The sequence below is a fragment of the Canis lupus genome, chromosome 34 (assembly GCF_003254725.2).
Source record: "Canis lupus dingo isolate Sandy chromosome 34, ASM325472v2, whole genome shotgun sequence".
Classification (NCBI taxonomy): Eukaryota; Metazoa; Chordata; class Mammalia; order Carnivora; family Canidae; genus Canis; species Canis lupus.
The window spans coordinates 16901297-16928256 of record NC_064276.1 but is presented as its reverse complement, the minus strand read 5'-3'; the positions used below and the strand labels follow the sequence as shown (position 1 = coordinate 16928256).

General features: G+C 39.2%; 1 protein-coding gene across 5 annotated transcripts in view; it reads left to right on the top strand.

Annotated features, from left to right (window-relative positions):
- Positions 1–26960, top strand: part of ABCC5 (ATP binding cassette subfamily C member 5) — a 90033-nt gene that overhangs the window by 3532 nt on the left and 59541 nt on the right. For all 5 annotated transcript variants that reach the window (XM_049105665.1, XM_025451594.3, XM_049105668.1 and 2 more), the window contains exons 2-3: positions 214–397; positions 26714–26871. In XM_049105665.1, coding sequence (XP_048961622.1) covers positions 269–397; positions 26714–26871 — 287 coding nt within the window. In that variant the 5' untranslated portion in view covers positions 214–268. The remainder of the gene's footprint in view (positions 1–213; positions 398–26713; positions 26872–26960) is intronic.

The window sequence follows — 26960 nt, the reverse complement described above, 5'->3', positions numbered from 1 at the left end:
TACACTCAGTATGGGGCTGGAATTTGCATGCTCTTCTGACTGAGCCAGCCAGACATCCCTCTTTTTTCCTATTTTAAAGTATTTTTGCATAGGAACATGCAAAACATAGGAAATATCTTTCTCTGATGAAATTTTTTAAAGTTCTTAAAAGTATTTTGAAAGTTCTGGTATAATTAACATACAGTGTAATTCCTTGATGATTTTTAATTTCAGAAATTCTCAAGTGAAACCAAAAGTCTGTGAGCCCTGGCACCTCCACTCAGAGAAGATGAAGGATATCGACATAGGAAAAGAGTATATCATCCCCAGTCCTGGTTATAGAAATGTGAGGGAGAGAACCAGTACTTCTGGGCAGCATAGAGACCGCGAGGACTCCAAATATAAGAGAACTCGACCGGTCAGTATTTCCTTTCCTGAATCCCTTTTCTTACCTACTTGCTATACTAGACCACACCTTTTTTTTTTTCTTCTCATTTAATGCATCATTAAAAAGAAGTTTCATTTTTGTTGTTGGCTCTAGGTCACTGGTAAGAATTTATGGTTGCATGTGAAGGAGGAGAGGTTGGCTTCGGCCTCCCACCTATTTCTTCCTCTGAGTTCTCTCTCTGGCTTATACTGCCCTTTGGTGCCTTCTAAAAAGGCTTTGCTTAAGAGAAGTCAGCTTATGGGGATGGGGGTGGAGGTGCTGGGGAGGGACCAGAGGGAATATGAACCGTTAAACTTCATGAGTGTACTTAAAATTGTTTTTTTCCTTCTACCTCTGTTTTCTGTGTTTAAAATGTGAATCTTTGGAGGGACTCAGTCAGATTTCAGAGTATTAGAACAATTCTAGATTGTTGTAGTAGAATTCTTAAGTTTTCTAAGGAAATCCGTGAATGTGAAGGAGCCTTTAGATAAGAATCTAGTTTTCTCCAAGGGAAATAATGAAATACACATTTTAAACTGGAAGAGATATCTTTCTTCTGAAAAAAAATTATACCTTTTCTTCAATTGCAAAAGTAACTAATAAGGAAGATGGGGGTGATTGGATTTGGGAAGGTGAAGTTTGCGTTCATGTATTTGTTATGTGAAAACTTGAGAATCATGTGACTTTGCAGCTGACACTGGAGTTTCATTAGCCTGACATTATCTGTCCCTCTTTGATATATGAAAGCTGTTGCTTTATTAATCAACATTTTCTCACTAATAGGTGTTTTCTGTCCACAGTGTATATTATACAGTGCTTTCCTATTCAAGCTTAACTTTGGAGAAACATAGTCAACGTAATCACTGTCAAATCCTTAAGATGCCAGTTTTGTAACTGATTTGTGTCATTTATCAGGGCCTTATATTAAACATCTTTGAATATCTTCTGAGTGCTAGGCACTGTTAGTATAGCTCTTAACTCTGGAAAAAGTCACAAAGGTAGCATTAGAAATGGGTTTCGAAGAATGATTGGGTGGAGATGCTTTCAAGCTACTATGTCATCTGTGCTTAGTGGTTTATGAATAAAATAGTACTAGTAGTAGAGCCAAACTCATGGGATCACTGAGGATTAAATTAGATAATACATACATAATGCTTAGAATGATGCCTGCCACATAGCCTGTGCTCAGTAAATGTTAGATCTTAGAATAGTTTTCTAGAGCTTAGGGTGTGAAGGAGAAAATTCTGCATGCCATACTAAGGAATGTTTTACTATGGCCATTTGGGAGCTCTTGGAAGTTATTGGGGAGGGTTTTTTCCCCCTTTTTATTTTGAGATAACTGTAGATCCACATGCATTTGCAAAAAATAATACAAATAGATTCCATACATACTTGTTTTTTTAAAAAAGATTTTATTTATTTATTTGAGAGAGAGAGAGCATGAGCAGGGAGGAGGGCTAGAGCGAGAGGGAGAAGCAGACTCCTCGCTGAGCAGGGAACCCAAATTGGGACTCAATCCCAGGGCCCTGGGATCATGACCTGAGCCGAAGGCAGATGTTTAACCAGCTGAGCCACCCAGGTGCCCCAATATTCCATATACATTTTTTCCAGCTTCCCCCAATGGTAACTTCTTGCATCACTGTAGTACAGTATCTCAACATTGATACAATCCATCTACCTTATTAAGACTTAACTGGTTTTATAGTTTTGTGGGCACTGGTTTGTATGTGTATTCTATGCAGTTTTTTCACATGTGTAGATTTGTGTGACCACCACTGTAGTCAGAACACACGACAGTAGCATCACAGAGATCTCTCATGCTACCCTCACCTTCCTCAGAGCCACAGCCACCTACTTGCCCCTCTCTCCTAGCCTTAGGCAACCTCTAATCTGTTCTCCACCTCAGTAATTTTGTCATTTAAGAATGCTATATAAATAGAATCACATAGTATATAACTTTTGAGATTGGCTTTTTTCACTGTGCATAATTCCCTTGAGATCCATCTACTTTGTTGTACATATCCGTGCTTTTTGTGAGTAGCATTCTATGCTATAGATAGTTCTTTCCTTTTAACTGGGAGTACTATTCCATGTTATAGAGGAACCATAGTCTGTTTAACCATTCATTTGTTGAAGGACATTTTGGGTTATTTCTAGTGTGTAGTTGTTACAAATAAAGCTGCCTCGAACATTTGTGTATAGGATTTTGTGTGAATAAGCTTTCATTTGTTTGGATAAATGCCCAGGAATGCAGTTGCTGGGTCATATGGTAAGTGCATGTTTAGTTGTATAAGGAACTTCAATACTCTTTTCCATAGTGGCTATACACTTGTACATTCCCACCAACAATGTATGAATGATCCAGTTTCTTGTCATTCTTGCCAGTATTTGGTGTTATTATTATTATATTTTATTTTATTTATTTATTTATTTATTTATTATTATTATATTTTAGGCATTCTGATGGGTATGTCTGATATCTCATTGTAGTGTTTCATTGTAGTTTTCATTTGTGTTACCTGATGGTTAATGATACTAAGCTGAGAAGGGATTTTTAAGACTTGATTTTTATCTTAGGAAGATTAGTTTTGAGACAGTGTGGAAAAAAACCATATGGGAGGGAGAGACAAAAATATAAGGAGTGGTCAGGAGGCTCCTATGCCAAATTACATGAGAGAGGCCAGGGGTCTGTGTCCAAGCATAATAGTGAGGATGGATGAGAGACTTAGGGACATCTCTGGAAGGAGAAGGAAGTACTGGGGTTGGGGCATGGGATTGGTGATAAGAATTTAAAACTGTGAATCCCCAAACTAACGTATGGGAAAAGAAGATTCAGGAGGTGAGAATGAGTTTGCTTTGAACAAGTTGAATTTGAGTGTGTCCAGATAAAGTGATCAGTAGATAGAACACAGGCAAGGAGTAGGGGGAAAAATTTGAAGTCATTAATGCATCATGTAGATGAAACCTTGAGAGTGAGCAAGCTTGCTCAAGGATGTCTTCTAGACCAGAGAGAAGTGGAACCTGGGAAGCTATGTGTGGTCTGGTGAAATTTCTGGGGCCAGGGTCTCTATCTAGTTGGTTAGAGTAAAATTGACATTAGAATGTGGTAGTGACAGCCCAGCTTTTCCTCTGCAGGTGGAGAAGAGCTGGAAATAGAGACACTGTTGTGCCTTTTGTCCCCTGAATTATTAAGTCAGCTCCCAGACAGCAAGTTTCCTTCATGTGATTAAGTCTTATCTTGAAGAAACAGGAAGGCTAATACCACTTTGATAAAATTTCGGAAGTCCACATGAATTTCGTTTTCGTTATCCTTTCATGTTTCCCAGACTTTTAAATTTGAGTTCTGTTTTCATGATTTTTATCTTATCCTTGTACCCTCTGAACTTTTTTTTTTTTAAGTATTTCTTTTAATCTACCAGGTTTCTATTTTTTGTTCATCCTTGACCTAAGCAATAAAATCATAGGTTTATGCAGGCTGGTTTTTATATACATTAAAATGAATATATAACTATCAGGTGTTTTTAAAAGTTCACATTCCCCCTAGGATCTTATTACCTGTTGAAACCCTAAATTTCTTAGACACGTTTATCTTGAACTTACATCATATGTTAGCAGTTTGCTGAGAGAACTAGCAAGATGATAAAAAGTTTCTGGCTCAGAGATGGTATAAAAATGGATAATTTAAGTAGTTGGGAAGCAGGATGGCTATATAAACATACATTTTTTAAAAATGTAAGGAGCTAATTGGTTAGAGATTACAATTTCATGTCACTTGATTGCTAACTATCATTTCTGTATTAGCTGTTAAGGAGGAAATCTGGGATAGGGCCTCTCCGATGCCAGGTATCCATCAGAAATAAAAAACAGCACCTCCGAGTAACAAAAGATAAGGATACATCTGTGGCTCTTAGTTGGCAAACAAGGTTTTATTTACCACCATTAGCCTTTCATGGGTTCAGTTGACATGGAAACATGAAACTGTGTCAAACCATAAATCAGAAGCAAAGCACCAAGGAACAAATTGTGATTTTGAACTGGCCAGTGATTTTTTTTCTCAAGCTGTAAACAAAGTCATAGTACACAGTTTGCCCATTTCTTAATATTGTGGCGGAAACTTTTGGAATACCCTTTGGAAAAAATGCTCTCATCAGTCACATCTTCAAATATTTGTATCCCATCAGCATAGAGATAATTCAGGTAAAAATCATTCATCTTTACACTTACCTTTGTTTAGGACTATTGAGTTAATGCTTGTGGCCACACATGATTTAATGTTTAGCAGACATCCTTGAATCCTGAAGTGCATGTGGCATGTCTTCTGCTGCTGTAAATTTTTTGAGTCTAAGTCCTAACCTTGGCTGGCATTAGGCCGGCATTATTTGAACCCACATGAAGATTTATGTCTAGACTGCTCCTAAACACTGACTGTGTCTGAAGCATGATTCTCCTGGCATGGCTCCTTTTCTTACAATTGCTTTCAGTATGCACATGTAGATCACGCCACTCCACAAGCGCTGGTTGGTTTGTTTTAAGATGAGATGTTTATTCATTTTTTTATTCAGCACTCTCCAAGCTGCACACACAGCTCTGAACAAAGTGGTCTGGTACAGATGAAAATAAACTGGTGTGGGTCCTGCCTGCCCTGCTGTAGAACCTGAAACTCATAGGCACATACACAGATTATTGTAATTTAGGTGCTGTGGAAATTAATAAGAAGGAAAGAGTGCTTCGGTTTTTGAGGTCAGGGAATACTTCAGGAGAAGGTGGCATTCACCGGTACTTGAGGTATAGGTAATGTGGTGGAGAAGTAAAGAACTGGCAGAAGAAATTGTTGCAGATACAGAGGACTAGGCCCTGTTGACTTTATGCATGAAGTGTAGAGTCACAGATGTAGAGGGATGGGTCAGTGAGTTTCAGATGATGTGTGTTCTTGAATCATAGGCCAAAGAGTTTGGATTTTAGTTGCTTAAAATTCGAATTTGAGCAAGACAAAGCTATTTGGCATTTCTATAAGCTTTTTTTATTGAAGGTAGTCATTTTTGCTTGCTGCTCTCAAGCCAAAGCCAAGGGTGACTTGTTCTTCACAAAACATGTCTAATCCAGGAAAAGAGGAAGAACGGAAAATAAGCAGAAGTTAACTCAAGTTCATATGCCATTATGGCTGCTCACTCTTTTTTTCCCTTCTCTCAAGTGGAAATTTGTGGTGGAATTTTCTTTCTATCAAGTTAGAATGTTTTGCCTGTAGAAAAGGTAACAAAGCAAGTATTCATGAAGTCCAGTGATCTTCACTTGTGTTTCTCTTAGTTCCGTGTGAGACTGGCCCTCTAACCTTGGTTGGAGTTTTCATAATTAGTGATTTGAAGTATTTTGGTGAGCTGAAGTTGTATCCTAGGGGTCAAGGATGTGAGTCTAATCTCTTACTGAGAAATATGATTCTAAGACATATTATTAAGAAAGAATTATAGCCTCACTGTAGAAACTGTGCAAAGTTGTAGAAGGTGATAGCAGAAAACATAGATTACCCTTAACCCCTCTACCTAGAACAACTACTGTTATGAGAGATTTGACTCTGAAAGCTTTTCTGTATGGACTAAGGGTATGTGAATTTGTCTATGTCCTTGTATTTTCAGAGTCAAGAATATTACCTGTGAGTCCACTTGCTGTTAGGAAGGAGAGCAGGATAAAGGAGATTAGTATTTGTAGTCTCTGCATTATTTTTCTCTTGATTGGTACTTAGTGACTCAGCAGATTTTTTGGACAGTCAGTGATACGATGAGTAAGAACACCTGCTTTTTTTTTTTTTTTTCCTCTTTTCCCTGTAGGCATTTATAAAGCTGTATAAAGCTCAGTACAAGTGTGATACGGTTATCTGGCTTGGTGCCACATGTTGGTTTTCAATAGCAGCCCAGAGTCCTCTGGTGGAGGTGACAACAGCACTGTTACTGGTTCAGAGCCTGAGTGGCTTTCTTGCATGGTGAAATGAATCTACAGTGCCATGGGTCTCCTGAGGTTGGCCTGCTGCCATGATCATGAGCTCTTTTATGCTGTCTGCAGTAGGGCTGCTGCTTCTTTCCTAGGAAATGCTGTTTAAGGGAAATAAATATAGCCTGTTGGCTTGAGTTAAGGAAGCTTTCTGTCAAAGTGGAAGAAAAGTATTGGAACAGCTTCCTGTATTTTAAGCAGCTTTAAATACCGACGTCTTTATTGTGTTAAGATATATAATTTGGACATTACAAATGATTAATGAAAACTTTTTCAGTGAAATCTTGGTTCTGCTTTTAGGTCGCCTTCTGCTGATGCTCTCTTTAATGTCTCAACATTATTTCCCTTTCTCTTAATCAAAAATAAAAAGGTCAATACCGGGAACAGGAAACAAGGCCTCTAGAAGTCTTTGCATTGGTCAAACCTCTCACTATCAAAATTACAGATTAATGTGAAGTTAATTTGGTGCACCAACATTCACTAATTAGCAGAATTAAGCTTGTCTATCCCTTCTTTATCCTCTTTTTTAGGGAGTTAGCCTATTTAGGTAATTAGATCTTATATATATTATAATTATTTAAGATTATTTTGTGAATTAGCTGTTCAGGGAATCAACTTAATTCTGTTATTAGATATCAGGTGAAAACTTCTGCTTACCAAAGCAGATACAGTGTTGAGCAGAAAAGTAGCCAAGCTGCCCAAATCTTTATTTTTGTGTTTGTTTCTCATCATGGTTGGCGGTTACAGCCTTGCTCTGCAGTACTGGGGTCACGTGACGGAACTGCTAATGTCTCACACTAAGGATCTGATGTGGATGTATGTGTGGTACTAAGCACTAAGGGAAGTCTTATGTACAGATTTTACTTTGGATTCTGTTTTTTTTTTTTCTTTGAAAGCTAAAGCCTGACAGTCTTGATGAGATTTTGTCAAATGCAAAAGAGCAAAATTCTATCTAAATCTAAATCTAAATCCGAGTCTAGGTTGCATGTTAAAATCACTTGAAAAATATTAAAACAATACAGCGCCCTATCCCAAACCAATTAAACCAATCTCTGGAGTAGGTCTTGTGTTGTTTTATTTATTTATTATTATTTTTTTATTTTTTAAAGATAAAAAAAATTTTTTTAATGTATTTATTCATGAGAGACACACACACACACACAGAGAGAGAGAGACACACACACACACACACACACAGGCAAAGGGAGAAGCAGGCTCCATGCAGGGAGCCGGATGCAGGACTCAATCCCGGGTCTCCAGGATCAGGCCCTGGGCTGAAGGGAGCATTAAACCGCTGAGCCACCCAGGCTGCCCTCATGTTTTAAAGCTGCCCTGGTGATCCTAATATGTAGCCATTGCAGAGAATCTCTGTTGTAGATCTCATGGAATAAAGTTTCTTCCATCCCCTCAACCAATGGGGTTCCAAGTGTTTCCTGAGTCCTTTTTTCTCTTCTGATGGATTTTTCAGTTTAATCCTTTAAGACTTTATCATTGTAATAGCAACGTTAATCTCACACCCCAGTGTAATAGGAACTTTGAATAAGTTCCTTGGAATTTAGCTTATGAAACAACTGAAAGCCCTCAAATTCCTGCTGATTATTGGATAATGCTAGGTTATGAACTGTAGAAAAATACCTGTTTACCATGGTGTTGGTGTTAAGTTCTATCCATTGGTCTTATGGATTAATCCATGAACGTTGCCTTCTAGAATTTTGCTGTCCCTTTGGACTGAAGTGGCCACTATTTGGAAATTCTTTTTTTTTTTTTTTAAGATTTTATTTATTTATTCATGAGAGAGAGAAAAAGAGAGAGAGAGAGAGGCAGAGACACAGGCAGAGGGAGAAGCAGGCCCCATGCAGGGAGCCCGACGTAGGACTCGATCCCAGGACCCCAGAATCAGGCCCTGGGCTGAAGGCGGCGCTAAACCGCTGAGCCACCGGGGCTGCCCCTATCTGGAAATTCTTAAAGGAAGAGCTTGAGATAGTCAAGATCATGTCCCTAACCCACTGGAATAAGGATGGGATGGGAACTGGGAGAGGAAATGTCCTTTGGGGGATCCCTGGGTGGCTCAGCGGTTTAGCGCCTGCCTTTGGCCCAGGGCGCGATCCTGGAGTCCCAGGATTGAGTCCCACATCGGGCTCCTGGCATGGAGCATGCTTCTCCCTCTGCCTGTGTCTCTGCCTCTCTCTCTATGTCTATCATAAATGAATAAATAAATCTTAAAAAAAAAAAAAAAGGAAATGTCCTTTGTAGTTTTCTTTTTTTTTTTTTTTTCCTTTGTAGTTTTCTTTACCTTGTTAGAGGTAGAGAGGATGTGAACACTTGAAGTTAGCTAGTCTTGGGAGGGTATCAACTTTTTAAATTTCTTTGCTAATTTAAAAGAAAATGTTAATTTCTTTTTAATTTAATTTTCAGTATTTTGAGTCTCTTGAGATCTATGTGTGCTCATACAAGAGTACCCTTAATAAGTCTGTCTCTCTAGATGTTTGTCATAAAGGTGGCTACAGGGCCAAGACATCTGTAGAAAAGCTTTTACCTGGGGGACACCTGAATGGCTCAGTGGTTGAGTGTCTGCTTCGGTTCAGGTCGTGATCCTGGGGTCCTAGGATTGAGTCCCACATTGGGCTTCCCTGTGGGGAGTCTGCTTCTCCCTCTGCCTATGTCTCTGCCTCTCTGTGTGTGTCTCTCATGAATAAATAAATAAAATCTTAAAAAAAAAAAAAAAAAGAAAAAACTTTTACTTGGGCCAGAAGCTGCCCATTCTGTGGTTGTGTTAAGATCTTGTGAATTAAGGAGAGGAGAGGGAGAATGTGCTGTAAGATCTGAAGCCAGTCTATTCTGACTGTGCCCCAAATACCTTTCTTTCTTTCTTTCTTTCTTTCTTTCTTTCTTTCTTTCTTTCTTTCTTTCTTTCTTTCTTTCTTTCTTTCCTTTCTTTCTTTCTTTCTTTCTTTCTTTCTTTCTTTCTTTCTTTCTTTCTTTCTTTCTTTCTTTCTTTTCTGTGGAGTGTGCCAGACAGGAGTGTTGCAGCCTTTAATCCTCTCAGAAGCTGAGAGGCGCCTCTGCACTGCCAGTTGATTCCTGCCATCCCTGCATTCAGGGACAACTTGGATGAATCCTCAGCCCCCTGGCTTAGGAAGGCTGTCCTGCTGTTGTCCTGCTGTCAGGAAGGGATTGTTCAGTCTGGGGAATGATTTCTGGCCCCTGGTATCTTGTCCCAGTGGCCTCCATGCAGGGAAAAGCCCATGGTTGCCCTGTCAGCAGGCATTCCGCTGTGGCAGCCTATTAAAATGGGATGGGACAAACCAGTTAAACGGTGGTCATGCTGTGCGATAGGTGCGCCAATTATCCCAGCCATGGGGATGGTGTTAGAGTGCAAAGAGGTGGGGAAGTCTCTTATGCAAGTATCTCCGTTTGCTAATGGATCAAATTTCCCTTGTTTACTTCACCAGATGGACATGAATATCACTGTGTGTTTCCCTGACCTTTATTTGAACCGAGCAGAACCTGGATTTCAGGGACCCCTTTTAGCTCGCATTGTGCCCCCTCACCATTGCCTTAGTAGGACAGAAAATGCTCAGCATCTCCTAGCTACAAAAGCCTCAGGAGGATATAAATGGCAGTAGTATTTCCTTGTTTAATGTTTTCTCAGTTCCTGGATCAAGCAGTATTTTTCCCTTTGGAACGAATCAACTGCTGCAGATGCCTCTCTCTGGCCGAGTCATCTGGCTGTGGAAAGTCTTTTCAGTCTGCAGTGCACATTTAGAGAAATAGGTGCCCTTATCCCATCTCAGGAGAAACTTGAAAAAATTACTTCTAAAAAGGATTTAAAAAATACCTTAAAAATACTGTTAAATTCCTGTTAAAATACTTTAACATAAAAAATAAATAGGCCTCATAAAAGACATCCCCCTAGATCATCATATATCAAATACTATATGAGCTGGTTAGCTAATTAGGGCTACCCTACCCTAGCTCTACTTACATTTTGGGGCCAGGTAGTTAGTTCTCTGTTGTGGGAGGTTCTTCTGTGCATTGTAGGATGTTCAGCAGCATCCCTGGCCTCTGCCCACTGGATGCATAGTTGTGACAAACAAAAATGTCTCCAAACATAGCCAAATGCCCCTGGGGCAAGCAAAAGCACCCTTACTTGAGAACTAAGGGACTGCATACACTGTGAAATACTGTAGCCATGTGTCACTGAACATTTGAAATATATGAGGTCCAAGTTGAGATGTGCTAGAATATAAAATATACCCTGGGTTTCAAAGACTTGGACAGAAAAGTGTAAAACATCTCATTAATAATTTTAATTACTACACTTTCACATTATGTAATTAATGAACTATTTATTACATATATTAAAATGTACATAATTTTACATTATTACAATTTTGTTGATTGCATATTTAAAAGAAAACATTTTGTATCAGATTAAATAAAATATTTTATTAAAATTAATTTCACCTTTTAAAAAATGTGGCTACTAGAAAAACTTAAATTAACATTTGTTGCTTGCATTGTATTTGTATTGGACAGCAATGAGCCTGATGTACTTGATCTAATGTACTTTAGCCATTAATTTTGTTTTAGGTATTTAGTTCCTATAGAACCATTGGATTTAAATTATTTTTTTCTTTGGTAAATTTTCCTTCATACATTACTATTATAAAGACAAAGAGCTTGTATAGTGCTACATATTACCAGTTTACTCTTCTGAGTACCTGCTGGTGGGTACCACCTCTGCTGGTGGCATATTAAAAATTAGATCATGTTCAGATGATGTATGTTTGTCTTAACACTTCCCTCCTTGTATTGGAGGTATGTAGAATTGTATCTTAAAATTTAGAATTTTTAGTTGGTGACATTGAATTTAGAGGCTGAGAGATAGAAGCTTTTGAACCAATTTAGTAGATTATTCTGCATTTTGACATTTTATAAATACAAGAAAGTAACCTGCTAGAGGGTAGTGATATAGAGGTATGGGGTCTCTTTGTTCATTCTTGCATCCCCAGCACCTAGAGCAATGCCTGGCACACAGGAGGCCTTTCAATAAATGCTTGTTGAATGAATAGGTTAAAAAAAATCATATATTTTTCAATAAAAGTGGGCTGTTCAAATATATGTTACCTTGTCATTTCTTTAGCTTTATTTCCCTTCCCCTTAATGTAAATTTCATTCTGCAGAAGTTTTCCTTTTTATATTTAAAACCATCCATTTTGCCTTTGATAAGTTTCTGGCTTTGGGCGAAAATGGAGACTACCTCTCTCCCATAGCTCAGCTTAAATGAGCTATTTAATTCTTTTTCTTCTATTTATTTCATCTTTTTAATGTAACTTTTTGGAGTTAATCCCAAATGGATTAATGTATGGCATATCCTTTAGATGTTGGTGTTCCCAGTTTCCAACATGGGGGGCGGGGGCATCCCCTATACACAACATCAAGTAATTCTTGGACACCAGCAGGATGTCTGAGAGTTCAACTCAATTCTGACACTATCCAGAGACAGCATCAGATTCTACAGAATAAGGGTTCAGTCCTACAAAACAAGCCCCCACCTCACAACTTCAGACTCCAGCCGCAAGCCCCAGGTTGTTTGTTACCTGTATTTCTGACAGGCTGGCTCCAGATGGGAGGTTCCGACAATCTCCTCCTTAAAGTCCTTTTAATTTGCTACAGCAGCTCACAGAATTCAGGGAGACTTTTACATTTATCAGTTTATTAGTAGAGGGTATGATAAAAGATCTGAATGAACAGCCAGATGAAGAGAAACACAGGGCGAGATATGGGGAAAGGGCATGGACCTCCAGGTGTGTCAGTCTCTTCAAATTTCCATGTGCTCACCATCCTTGGAAGCTCTCCAAATCCAGTGGTTTTTGAGTTTTTATGGAGATTTCATTACATAGTCATTATTGACTAAGTTACTGGCCATAGGCTAATTCAACCTGTAGCCCCATGGTGGGGGCAAGACTGAACGTTCCAACCCTTTAATCACATGGTTGGTCCTCTCAGCAGCCAGCCCCCAACTTTGGGTGCCAAAAGTCACTTTGATTAAGACAGTAAAAGGTGCTTTTATCACTCTCAGCACTGAGAAAATTCTAAGAGGTTTTGGAGCCATGATCCAATAGCTGTGGATGAAGATCAAATACATAGGAGAAATATATTTTGGTTATCTAAGTCACCAGATATATACTTCTTATAAATCACAGTATCACAGTGTGAAACCTGGATCTCAGTTTATTCATCTTTAATCTGTTATTTGTCCCACAATATTCACTGAATCATTTTTCTCTATTATATTATTTACACTTTCACATAGTAAGCCCTTATAGTTTGAATATATTAAGTCTTTTCTCTTGCTTCATTTCCGTTTTTAATCCATTCAACCTTAGAATGTTGACAACTCACTTTACAGACTGTTAATATGGTAGGATTAGTTTTCCTTTACCTTTAAACAGATAAACTTTTTTTTTTTCCTGCCTTGCATGGCCACATAAACTTTTGTGGGAAGCCTAGAGAGAAGTTAGGCCTCCAGTAGAATAGTTAGGAGGATGAGACATCTGTGCAGTTACTGGCAGGGTGATATAAAGATAATTTTATGTTTTTTTTTTTTTAATTTTATGTTTCAATATAAGTATAATGTATCTATCTTTTAACACCTGTTTATCTTTGGTTTAAAAACAAGAAGTACTCTTTTGCAATTAAGTAAAATTGTTTATGTACATTCTAGTGTTCTAATCATGTACTTGTGACTTTGACTTTGGAAACTACCATTTGCTTATCATGAGGTTAGTTGAAAGAGTCAGAGTTAGAGTCATAGTTTATTTTAATCTGATACTCATCCTGGGGAAAACAGGAGAGCTGTCTATAAAGGTACATTTAAGGTCATCTTGTAGAGTGGTGGTTTATTGGCTTGTTTTTTTCTTTGAAAGGAATGTGGCATTGTGATATCTATAAGGTACTTGACATAATGCTTGGCATATAGTAAGTGCTGTGTTGGCTTGTTATAAATTAATTTGCCCAAATAATCTGTCATCTTCGAGTAAGCAGTTTGCCTTTACAGATACATGTTAGTCATGAGATCTGGCTACAAACAAGAAAGATTACACTAGCTGCCTCTATTTCTTGCTAAAGCCCCAGGGTAGGTTAGATAGAGGTAGCTTCAGGTCAACAAAATAAACCTGAAAGTACTAAAGCTAATAGTCTGTTGGGGGAAGGTCATCAAGAGGATGCAACTACCAATTGACCCATGAGCTGGACCCTTAAAATTGGAAGCTCCTCACCCCAACCTTTGCCCTTGGAATGTGGCTTCCACTTGCCTTCCCCTCTCCCAGAAGCTGCCCCAGGGACAGTAGGCTTGAGATAGTAATGTGTTGTTGAGACCAACCATCTATATGGTATACAGGACTGAACCTGGTTATGGCTTCTATAGAAACTTTTAAGATTCTGGCAGGTGGGTATGGAGACCTACTCATCTTGTGGCCACTCAAGAAAAGTCTCGTATGTAAGTTCCCTGGTTTGTTAAACCTGACACCTCTTTGGTGTCTCCTTGGGGGTGCGGGTTTGGTTTGGGGCTGATACAGTTGGCAAGCCAGCCAGGAGACCAAAGAAATGACAATGGGAAAGAGGCATCCTCCTTGGGATAGAACCCTGGTTGGCTATCAACCTTGATATAGGGAGTGAAGACCCATATCTTAGATGCTTGTGGACCCCCACATGAGTCCTGGGACACCCTGAAAATGCCAGTAGGTTTGATGCATGTTTGAGAAACCACACATAGCACACTCTGGCAAAGGAGGGAAGAGAATGGCTGTCACAGTGAGCTGGCTTCTCCTGCAGTAAACCAGCCCCCATACATTCAGGGCAAGAAGACACCAAAGAAAGAGGCAGACCACTCCAGATTGGTAGGTGGTTTAATAAACAAGGGAACTTACATATGGGACTGTTCTTGAGTGGCTACAAGATGAGTAGGGTTAGAGACCATAGTGTGCCATTTTGCAAAGCTAGGAGGGTACGGGCTGCCATGGATTGAAGTCTAAGCTCTTGTGACAAAGCCTGATTAGGACTCTATGAGTGGGATTTCTAGAAAGTGAAGAGAATAGAATGAAAGGGATGATATTGTGGTGTTTGATAGTGAAACAGACAAAATGCCCAGTGCTGTCTAACCCTTAATACAGAAGAAAGCTCTAAATAGCAATTACTCAAAAAACTCCTAGGAGAAAACTTACAGTCTTTCTGTGCCACCCCCCCCCCTTGAGGTTGTAAATCTTATCATGTCTTTGAAATGTAAACACCCCAAGAGATAACCAAAATAAATACTGCCCACAGAGACTGAATTTATAAATGCGGAAAAAGGGACTTTTCAAAATACAAACTGCTGTAGAAGCTCCCTTGCCCCAAAAAGCTTTAGCCATGTGAGTGATATCTGATTCATGGCTAGACTTTTGGAATGAAAGCTATCGGATATCTGTGTCTGTCTGCATATTATGTATGTCTCTGGATATATATTACATATGTGATTTTTTTTAATCTCCCGAGGGCGTTGCCAAAATTATTATGTAAAGGGAGTTCTATTTAATTGGTTTAAGGAAAAATAACTTTTAACATCAATAATGTACTCATGTAAAACTGAAACCATTTTATTTCATTTGCTAAAAGGACAAAGTTTTCTAGGACTATTGGTCTGACGTTCTTGATGAGACTGTGAATGGTTTTTCTTTACTTTTCAAGTAATCTGCCTAGAGAACAAAGATTCTATGTTTTTTTGGAAATAATTTCCTGTGCCTCATGTTATCTTTATCAGGTCTTTGATTATTTTAGAAAACGGAGTCTTCTCTATTAAAAGAGCTAGTTTTTGTTTTTTTGTTTTTGTTTTTTTGTTTGTTTTTTTTTCTTTTTTACAATTCTGTAACTTTCTGTATTAGACTTTGAAGTCTATAACTGTCACTTTGGCAGAACAGATAACTAAGTATTGTTTCACAGTGGCTTGTAATCTAATTGAGTGTTTTAAACCTTTTGGTATTTTTGACAAACTTCCCATAAATAAAATTCTAATGAAGTTTTGTTGATGTTGAATGAACTAACTTTGGGATTTTTCAGAGGATCCCTGCGACATCGCAAAAGATGTGTTCTCTGTCCTTGTGAAAGGAAGACATTGAACTAATTGGGCTTATTTGGTATATTAAATTTCATGGGAAGCATTGTCAAATAAGTGATGCTAAACTTTCTTTTCTTTTTTTTTATTGTTCCAGAATTGTACATTTCTAAAAATCTGATATAAATTCAGTCATAATTCTCATTATTTTCAAAAGGGTGTCACAGAAATAACCAAATTTTCATGTCAATCATGTTATAATGAACTCTCATCAGATCCTTAACCATGGCCATTTCTAAGTCTTTTGTCATTTACAGACATTTATTGTTTTATTTTGATGTTTTTGCCAAAGTGTTCCTGCAAAAGTACTTCATCTTGAAAGAGATTCACGGAAAAGACTGACAAGTACAGGTTTCTGATAGCCATGATCAGTTTGCCTTTAAGTGGGAGGAGCAGTCATGGACCTTTCATGTGCTTCCTCAAGGCTACACACATAGCTCCACAATATGTCATGAGATAGTAGTCCAAGACCTGACCCTATTCACCTTCTCCACATCAGTAAAACAGGCCCATTATATTGATGATATAATGTTAACACGTGAAGACTTGCCTCTGCTGCAGGACACTCTGCAGATTTTGCTGGAACATCTGTGAGGGAGAGGATAGGAGTGTACCTATAGAAAATTTAAGGCCCAGGCACTGGCTGTGAAATTTTTGGGAGTCAAGATGGGCATATTCCTAGAAACTGTATTCTTTTTTTATAAAGAGTTTATTTATTTATTCATGAGAGACAGAGAGGAGCAGAGACATAGGCAGAGGGAGGAGAAGCAGGCTCCAATGCAAGGATCCCAATGTGGGACTCATTCCCGAAATTTCAGGATCATGCCTGAGCCGAAGGCAGATGCTCAACCACTGAGCCACTCAGGCATCCCGCAGAAACTGCATTGATAAGGTATAAGTCTGTTCATCCTCTAAGAATGTGAAAGAGCTATAAACTTTTGTAGAGGTTTGAGAATTTCAGAGGACTTTTATTCCCCACCTGACACAGTGCCTCCACCCCTTACCCCTTTACCACTGCTACCTGGTAAAGAAAGGACATGTGTGGGACTGGAAAGACAAGTGTGGGACAGAGTAGCTAGCCTCCTTTGAGATGACAAAAACCTAATGAAGTAGATTAAAGCTGTGGGCATCTCCCAAAGAGGACTGCCATTTGAGTTAGATATGTCTGTGACTCTGGAAGATGTGAGTCAGGTGTTGTGGCAAAGACAACAGCAGAGAGTACCCATAGAATTTGGTCCCAGCTGTGTAAAGAAACAGAAACCTGATATAACCCCTTACACCAATAGTTTCTAGCAGTGTATAGAACACTCCTCCAGGTAGAGCATCTCAGACAGGAGCCAATGTGACAGCCAGTGGGCTGAACTCAGAGTGGTTTGGCTGGTGGTCATTCATTGAATCCTACTGTTAACCCTTTACATCAACAGTTGGGCTATTCTAAAGGAATTAGCCCTGTGGTTTGGACAATAGGAAGCTGAGAAGTAGATGATTATAAGTGGGTCTTTGTGTGGTCAGGATGTGCGAGGGTACATTTGGGTTCACCTGCAAGAGCCTGAGACAATCCTCAATCTCTTCCAGCTTATAAGGTACTGACACCCTCTTACAGTTAAGAAACTGATGCCCTAACTCTGGTATGAGCCCTTTAGTAGATATAGCAGACTAGGTGCATAGAAGGAAGAGCCACCATTGTGCTCAGGTGGGATGCTGTATTGCTCAGGATGCCAGATTGCTCTTGAAATACAGTGATTTGGTTAATGTAAGAACAGCATGTTCTCTGTGTTCCAAACAATACCCAAGGCAACTGCCAAAGGAATCTGGGGCAATCCACTGTAGTTCTCAACTTGTGAGAGATTGGCAAATTGATTCTATTGAGCTTCCGTCAGAGTGAGGGTTCTAAATATGCCTTGGTTTGTGTGAACCCTGCATCTGATCTCACCCAAGCTTTCCCCTGTTGCCACACAAACTGGCTGCCACCATTAGGGAATTAGAGAAGGGGATTAGAGAAGTTGAGTACCATGTACAGATACTCAATCAACTAGACAGTGATCAGAGGTCACATGGCAAAGGTCATGGTGTTTCAGCCTGAACAAAAGAATATGACATTGAATGGACATGTTCATGTTCCATCGCCCCTATTGCCTGCACGTACTAGGGTTGGTAGAAAGGAAAAATGGAATCTTAAAGCAGCAGATATAATTACTAATAGATAAAACCACTTCGGCCAAGTGGACTCAAGTACTGCCCCAGGCTTTAATACATTTGTATGGTCAGCCATTAGGCCCTCTTGTCCCATATGCCAGACTGGGGACCCCTGCTCAGGCACCCAACACTGTACAGGTATGGATGACATGGTAAAGAGCCATTGTCCAACTTTCACCATGGATTAACATGCTGTGCTACTGAGAACACCAAGCCCCATCATGCCTGGAGTTTGCAATGAGATGTCTCACCTGGATTGGCAAGTTAGTTCATATCCTTGGATGATGGGGAACTATTCAGTTTCCACTGGGATCCTGTTGTTGAAACCCACTATGCTAGAGTAGAACCTGTGCCATTGAAAGAAGGAAAGAGGTGGGCATCCTGGTCTGGTATATCCCACCCCCAGTCCATTCCCTCATGCCTAACAGTGATGCCTCCCTGGCCAGGTATATAGTCTGTATAACAAGGTCAAGTTACTAAGGCTGCCAGCCTCCCTCTCCTCAAGGCTCAGTGGGTAGGTTCTCTTTTCCCCTGACACAATCATTTGACCACCTTCTTTGTTCCCTCCATTGGCCTGGAGGACATTAAGGAAATGATAGCCAACAATGCCCATCCTTATTGAACACTGAATGTCTCTAATGAGAAAAGCTGTCCTCCAAAATAGAATGGCCTTGGACATTATTACTGCCTTGCAATGAGGCACCTGTACCATTATCCAGACAGAATGCTACATGTGCATACCCGATGAGTCTCTAATGTATCATTTTTATTAAATCAGATGAAGGCACATGTAAATGCCCTGAGTGATCCAACCCCCAGCCCAGGGGACTTAATAAATCAGTGGCTTGGAACATGGGGCTTTTGGTGGAAAAGTTAGCACTGATTTTGGTCATTATCTTAATTTGGGTTTTCTCTTTTATGTGCCTGTGTAATTGCTGTGGCATCTGCCTTCACTGCAGCCAGTTAGCTATCAAAGAGGCTACCACCATGCAAAGGAAAGTCCTTGCTGACTACTACTCAGGGCACATTGTGGAAGAAGGGACATGTGAGATTGTAGGAGCTGGAGGTAAAGGCTAGAGTGTTAGGGGAAGGTCATCAGGAGGATATGACTGCCAGCTGACCTGTGAGCTCGACCTAGGCAATCACAGGTTCCTTACCCACTCCCCTGTCCTTGGAATGTAGCTTCTACTTGTCTTACCCACTCCAAAAAGCTATTCTTAGGACACTGCTGTGAGATGGTAGTGTGTTGCTGAGACTATTGGATGATATACGTGACTAGACCCAGTGAAGGCCCTTGCATAAACTCTTATGTTTAGTGGGCAGGCACAGAGATCTACTTGTCTTGCGGCTGCCTAAGATAAGCCTCATGTAAATTCCCTTGCTGCTTGAACTTGCCACCTACCAGTCTGAAGTGATCTGCCTCTTTCTTCAGGCTCCCCTTGCCTTGCATGTACAGGGACCAGTTTGCAACACAGCAGTTCTTTTGCAATAATTCTGGATTACATGTTCTGTAATAAGGTTAATCAGGCAAATGGGATAGATGTCTAATTGCTAGGAGCTATACTCTCTAATCCTGTAATCCTCCATTATTTAGGAATTTATCCTAAATAATTCAGAAAGAGAAAAATAAGTTATAATTATTTATCATACTGTTAATGATAAGCAAAAACAGTGGGGAATCTAAACAGAAATAAGATGGTTAAGAAGTTTCCTCAGTGGTATATCATGAAGCATTAAATGATAATAATGTAGATTGTGAGTCAACATAAAGATATTTTAATTGATATATATATATATATGTAGAGAGAGAGAGAAAGTGTACACATGAGTGAGCTCATGGAGGGAGGGGCAGAGGAAGAGAGAGAAAGAGAGAGAGTCTCTATGCAGGCTCTACGCTCAACTCCGAGCCACACACAGGGCGGATACAAGCAAGAGTAAGAGCCTATATCTCAGGAGCTCCTACTAGAAAACCACAGGTACAGAAAAGACATAGGAGGGAGGAAATAAACTTTCTGATCCTAGAAGAGTCAGGAGATTATGACTGAATTCCTCTAAGTCAGAATCTGGCTCAGGTGAAAGGATCAACAGCACCGCTAGGCCTTGGTTGGACTAGGGTAACTGGTTTTCCTCCCTGCAGGAGGGCCACCCCATGGAGACTGCAGCTCCTCAGGAGAAACAGGGTGGGGCCAGAAAGGGGGTCACTCCCTCACCTATCACACACATTGGTGGGGCACCTGAGCTAAACCAGTCGTAGACAAGCTGCTTCTGGGTCTGGGTTTGTATCCAGTAGAACACCTCCATTGCTGGGATCTATGAAGAGTCAGCACTTGACACAAGGGTTTGTAGAAAGAAAGAAAAGAATAACAACTGCAAAAATAAATAAAAGAGTCAGGGAAAGCTAAAGAAGAGAGGAAATATTTGAGATAGGCTGTAAGATTTATCAGATGAATAAATTGGTAATGTAGTTAGTATGTGTTAAATGTTTACTATATGCACATACTTTGCTAAGCACTTTTCATTATCTCATTAGTTCCTCTCAACACTATGTGGTAGGTGCATGCACCATTGTAAAAATGAGTAAACGAGTTTAAAGTGGCTAGGTAACATGCTGAAGGTTGGTGAATCAGCACCAGAATCAGCACATGAACCCATGTCGTCTGTCTTCTAACATCCATGTTCAAAGTCACTATACTTCACAATGACGTCCAATTGTGAGGAAAGTGTACCTATGGAGGTATTAATACTACTTTAAGAGAAATAGTTTTATTGGAGTAAGAGGATTTTCTCTTGATTTCTTGCTAATGTTATTTTAACATTCAAGAATTCTTGCCATCAGCTACAACATCTATTGCTTATTGCTTTGAGAGACCTTCAAGAGAAGGAGCTAGGTGCAGATATTTCTTTATCCTCACTGAGGTGGTAAGATATGACAAGGTAGACAGTATAGGAAGCAGTATAGGAAAAATGGGATATGATTTGGAAAGTGGGTGGTTTAGAGTGGCAGCTTTTGATTCTCTTAGGTCAACAATGTCGACTTCTTTGTATCTACACTGTGGGAATTCCTCCTCCCTGTTTTATTATTATGTGAAAATTTGAGGATTAGTGCAATTTCAACCATATTAATGGGAGTTTAATTTTTGTCAGGGTAAAATTATACTGAGTTTCTTGTTCTAAAATCAAAAGCAGTAGAAGAGCTCTCAGTGGCTGTTATGTTGCAGATATTTAGTAACGCTAAATTACTAAATGCTAAATGGTACTCAAGGTATTTCTGGGGCGATGAAATCTTTCCTGTCAACATTCATCTGAGTCTTTTTGTATTTATTTATTTATTTATTTATTTATTTATTCATTCATTCATTCATTCATTTATTCATTTATTCATTTATTTATTTATTTAGGAGAAGGAGGAGGATGGAGCAGAGGAAGAGGGAGGGAGAGAGAGCCTTTAGCAGACTTCACACCTAGTGTGGAGCTTGAAGTGGGGCTGGACCTCACAACCCTAAGATTGTGACCTGAGCTGAAATTAAGAGTCAGACACTTAACTGACTGAGCTACCTAGGTGCCCCATGATCTGAGTCTTTTTTTTTTTTTTAAGGTTTTATTTATTTATTCATGAGACACACACAGAGAGAGGCAGACACATGAGCAGAAGAGAAGCAGGCTCCCTGCGGGCAGCCCGATATAGGACTCAATCCCAAGAATCTGGGATCACATCTTGAGCAAAGGCAAGTGCTTAACCACTGAGCCACCCAGGCATCCCTCATCTGAGTCTTTAAAAAAAGGCTCTGTATTTGACATTCTCCATCACGGAAAGCTACTTATGACCCAGGAGGTGATGGAATATGACATCATTATGAATAATCAAAGGAACAAAACTCATGCAACAAGAGGATTTTGTTAAGTCCATTCACTTTTCTGTTCATAGGTTTTGTTGAAAACTATAAGTTGGCATTTTAGAGATGAAGAAAAATTAGTGTACTATACACATAGAAATTGGCATATTCTTATTCCCAGCATCTGGAACAGTCTTGTACATAGGTGCTCAGTAAGTCATTTCTTGAAAGAATGCATTAAACAAGATGTGAAGATTTTTGTTTCCTCTTAATGCTACTGTGCCATTCTCATGTAAGAATAGTAAGAGGTGGCATACCAAGCTTTCCTTTTCTGATGCTGCAATGTCAAAAGATTTTACGGGGCACCTGGGTGGCTCAGTAGTTGAGTGTCTGCCTGCTTTTCCCCCTGCCTATGTCTCTGCCTCTCTCAGTGTGTTTCTCATGAATAAATAAAATCTTAAAAAAAAAAAAGATTTTACAAAACTCCCTTAGCTCTTAAACTTGATTCTCCTAGAAAAGCAAAAGAACTAGGATAGCTAAACCAATTTTAAAAAAGAAGAATAAAGTTAGAGATATCACATTACCCTGTTTTAAGACTTACTATCTAGCTATAGTAATCAAGTTAGTGGTATCATTGGAGGGAGAGAAAAATAGGTCAGTGGCATAGAGTCCAGAAATCAACTCACACACGTATGGGCAACTGATTTTCACATAGGTACAAAAGCAATTTAATGAAGAGATGGTAGTCTTCAACAAATGATGTTGGAACAATTGGACATTTATAGGCAAAAAAAAGAATCTTCATCTAAATCTTACACTTTGTTTTTTTTTTTTTAAAGATTTTATTTATTTATTCATGAGAGACACACACAGAGAGAGAGGCAGAGACACAGGCAGAGGGAGAAGCAGGCGCCATGCAGGGAGCCTGATGTGGTACTCGATCCCGGGTCTCCAGGATCATGCCTGAGCTGAAGGCGGCGCTAAACCGATGAGCCACTGGGGCTGCCCTAAATCTTACACTTTGTATAAGAATTAACTCAAGGTGAAATATTGCTCTAAGTGTAAAAATTGTAAAACTTTTGGAAGAAAACATACAAGAAAATATTCATGACCTAGGGCTAGATGAAGCATTTGTAGACATAACATTAAAAAGCACAATCCATAAAACCAAATCAACAAATTAAACTTGATCAAAATTTAAAACTTGTGCTCTGAAAAAAAATAAATAAAAAATAAAACTCGTGCTCTGTAAATTAAGAAAGAAAATATATGCGAATCATCTAACAAAAGACTTGAGTCCATAGAAGATAAAAAATTCTCTAAACTCAACACGATGAACCATCCCACTTAGACAATGGGCAAAAGATGTAAACAGATACTTCACCAAAAAAAGAAGTATAGGTGGCAGATAAGCACAGGAAAAGATGTTTCACATCATTAACCATTAAGATAGTGCAAATCAAAATCAAAATGAGATATCGAATCATGCCTAAATGAGTGGCTAAAATAAAAAAAAATAATGATAATACCAGGTGATGGTGAGGATGTGGAGAAACTGGATCTCTCATACATTGTGAGTGGGAATGTAAAATGATTCTGCAATAAAGTAATTTCAGTGACAACTATGTTTGAATCACAGGTAATGTCAAGCTGCTTTATATGCTTCTTATACTTTCAAAGTTAAAATAAGAAATGAGATCTCCATTCCCATACAGATAGGTAGTGGCTATATTTGCCAAGTTTAAGTTACGGTTCTGGCAGTGTGTTTAGACCCTCAATAAAAGACAAAGGAAATTTCCATATTTCAAGATCCATTTACGTTAGAGATAGTGACGATGGTTGTCCAACATTCTCAATATAATTAATGCCCCTGCACTGTACACTTAAAAGTGGTCAAAATGGCAGTTTTCATATATGTTTTACCACAATAAACAAATCCATTTAATGATGTCTTTTAGAAACTTCTACCTTTCAATTGGAAGTGATTAATCTGAATATAATGACATAATAAAAGCAAATGTCAAGAGAAAAGTCTAATAGAATTCTCTTATGCCTTCCAAAAGATAAATATGCTCAACTAAAATCATGTACTCGTGGATTGATGTTCAGTATTTAGCAGTACCTGTCTCTGTGAAAAGACATTTTCAAAGATGAAATTGTAAAATCTTATTACAAATCAGCCATTAAGAGATGAAAGTTTTGATCGATTTTAATTCTAGGGAAAACTATTTTTTTTTTTTTTGGGAAAACTATTTTAAACCCCAGTTAAGTGAAATATTAGTCCTCCATTCTTCTCATTAGTAGATCTGTATTACCAAAAATTTTTCAATTATTACTGTATTTTGAATTTTGTCAAACATTTTGTGGAAATTTCTTTTCCTTTGTAATATAAATACCTACATAATGCCCTTGATTTTGCCTCTTGGCCCACAAAGCCTAAAATATTTACTATCTATCTGGTCCTTTACAGAAAATTTTGCTGACCCCTAGTTTAGAGCATTGATTTTTCACTTTCTCTTCATTTCTAATATATTATTTTGAAGAGTTCACATCTGTACTGTGTTCTGCGTTAGTTTTATCCCACAAATTCTGATGTGCTATAATTACTTACCATTTAGTTCAAGATATTTACTAATTTCCAATTGACATCTTCTTTAACTCATGTTATTTAGAGATTTTATATATTTATTTGAGAGAGTGAACAAGAGAGAGAGAAGGAGCAGGGGGAGGGGCAGAGAGAGAAGCAGACTCCTGGCTGCCCAGGACCCCAGGTTTATGTCCTGAGCCAAAGGCAGACACTTAACTGACTGAGCCACTCAAGCGCCCCTAACTCATGTTGTTTAGAAGTGTGTTGCAAAACTTTTTTTTTTTTTTAAAGAGAGTGTGCAAGCAGGGGGAGGGACAGAAGAAGAGGAATAGAGAGATTTGCAAGCAGACTGCCTGCAGAGCGTGGGGCCTGTTGGAGGGCTTGATTCCCAGAGATCATGACCTGAGCAGAAATGAAGAGCCCGTTGCCAAACTGCCTGAGCCAAAAAGGCACCCCTACATAATTTCTAAATATTTGGAGATCTTTTTGATATCCTTACAACATTCTGTACCTACTCTGTACATATTCCCAGTTTCTATTTCCTTATAATAGGTATGTTTGTATTTTTAGTGTATCTTTCTCCTTTCTTAATCCAATGATTTTCTTCTCCTTGTGGTTATAGGCAGCTTAAAGGTTCAAAAAACAACCAACCAGGGCAGCCCCAGTGGCACAGTGGTTTAGCGCTGCCTGCGGCCCAGGGTGTGATCCTGGAGACCCTGGATCGAATCCCACGTCAGGCTCTCTCCATGGAGCCTGCTTCTCCCTCTGCCTGTGTCTCTGCCTCTCATTCTCTCTCTGTGTCTCTATGAATAAATAAATAAAATATTAAAAAAAAAAAACAACCAAACAGACAAAACCAAAAAAGAAAAAAATCTACCTTTGTTGTATTCTTGACTCTCAGCAACCTTTAGTTCATTGTTAGGTACCACAGTCCCTAACCACGAAATAAGTGTTCACCTTATGCCTAAGGACTTTATGTAAGAGTTAATTCTTGATATTGACTTTTTTGTTGTTGTTGTTATGGTGTGTTGTTATTCTCTTGAACTGTCTACCTTGCCTTTGTCAGAAGGACAAAAATGTGTTTCCCAGTTGCCAAGGCTGTGTACTTTACTGATACTAAGCAATACCTTATCTTAAGATGCATAACTGTCTTATGAACTAAAGCTGCTGTGTTTGAGGAGAGAGCCACCTAGACATATAGGTACCTCCATGAATAAATCCATTTCTGCTAATATTTGAGTGGCCTCTGCTCTGTGTGGAAAAGAGGTGGTGCATAAAAACAGAGACTTTGCCTGTGTAAGACACAGTGTGGAAAGGGCTGCACCATTTAACTTTTTCTTGATTTGAGGACTTGTTCTTTCTTGCTATTTCCAGTCATTGCTGGAAATATTTGTGATAATGTGAGAAAAATGATGGCGTACTTATAATCCTTATCTGAGGAAAACAATGCTTCTGCTTCCGCAACAAGAAGGGGTAAACTTTGAGTACTTTTAGAGTAAACAAGGGGAGAAGTGTTCAGATTCTTGGCCCACCCTCTTCTGCTTCAGTTAGAGTTTGGGTTATATGTATTTTTGTTAATGTGATTTATTGGTATTTTAAGCTTTATGGTAAATATGGTTAACTTCGTATTTCAGGTCATGAGACCCTCTGCTTCATGGAGCAGACATCTAACTGTTGGAGCTCTTTAGCTGTGCAGCCAGGGTGTGGGCCCCTATTCTGCTGTCCCTGTTGCTGATAAAGAAGAGAGAGGGGAGATATGTGTTCATACTGGCTTTTCTCTGTGACAGAGCTGTTTAATTGGGGGGTGATTGTGAAGTTTTTGTCATAGAAAATGGGCAATAGAATTTGCAGTTAGTGAAATGATTGACTCTCACTCCACATTGGGAAATGAAAGATAAAACACATTGGTGATAAAAACATAAGTTTTAGAATGTACAACACAAAGAGTGAATCTCAATGTAAACTGTAGTTTTAGTCAATAGTAACATATCAATATTGGTTTATCAGTTGTAACAAATGTACCACCCTCATGCAAGATGTCACTAATGGGGGGGAAGAGACGGGGAGATGAGGAGGTCTATGGAAGCTCTCTATACATTTTGTTCAATTTTTCTGAACCTAAAAGTGCTCAAGAATTGAAAAGTTTTAAGGGGATCCCTGGGTGGCTCAGTGGTTTAGCGCCTGCCTTTGGCCCAGAGCGCGATCCTGGAGTCCTGGGATCGAGTCCCACGTCAGGCTCCCGGCATGGAGCCTGCTTCTCCCTCCTCCTGTGTCTCTGCCTCTCTCTGTCTCTCTGTCTCTGATAAATAAATAAATCTTTAAAAAAAAAAAAAAAGAAAAGTTTTAAGTAAGTGGTTAAATGTTCCTTAGTAAGTTCTTAGCATATGAATTCATGTTTAACCCTGACCCTTGGGATTTCTCAGATGAGGGGAATCTGGTTTGCAGTTTGAAACTGTTACATCAGGTAGATTTGCCCCTCTGTTCCTCTAACGTTCATTAACAGTGCTTTTTTGCCCCCTCTCTCTATCTTTTGCCTTCGCTATCTGTTGAAACAGTTGGAATGCCAAGATGCCTTGGAAACAGCAGCCCGAGCTGAGGGCCTTTCTCTGGATGCCTCCATGCATTCTCAGCTCAGAATCCTGGATGAGGAACATCCCAAGGGAAAGTACCATCATAGCTTAAGTGCTCTGAAGCCCATCCGGACCACTTCCAAGTAAGAGACTCTGCCGGTTAATGATTTGCTGTGAAGCATCAAAAGCATCTTTGAAAATTTGGGCTAGGATTCGACTACTGGGGAAGACC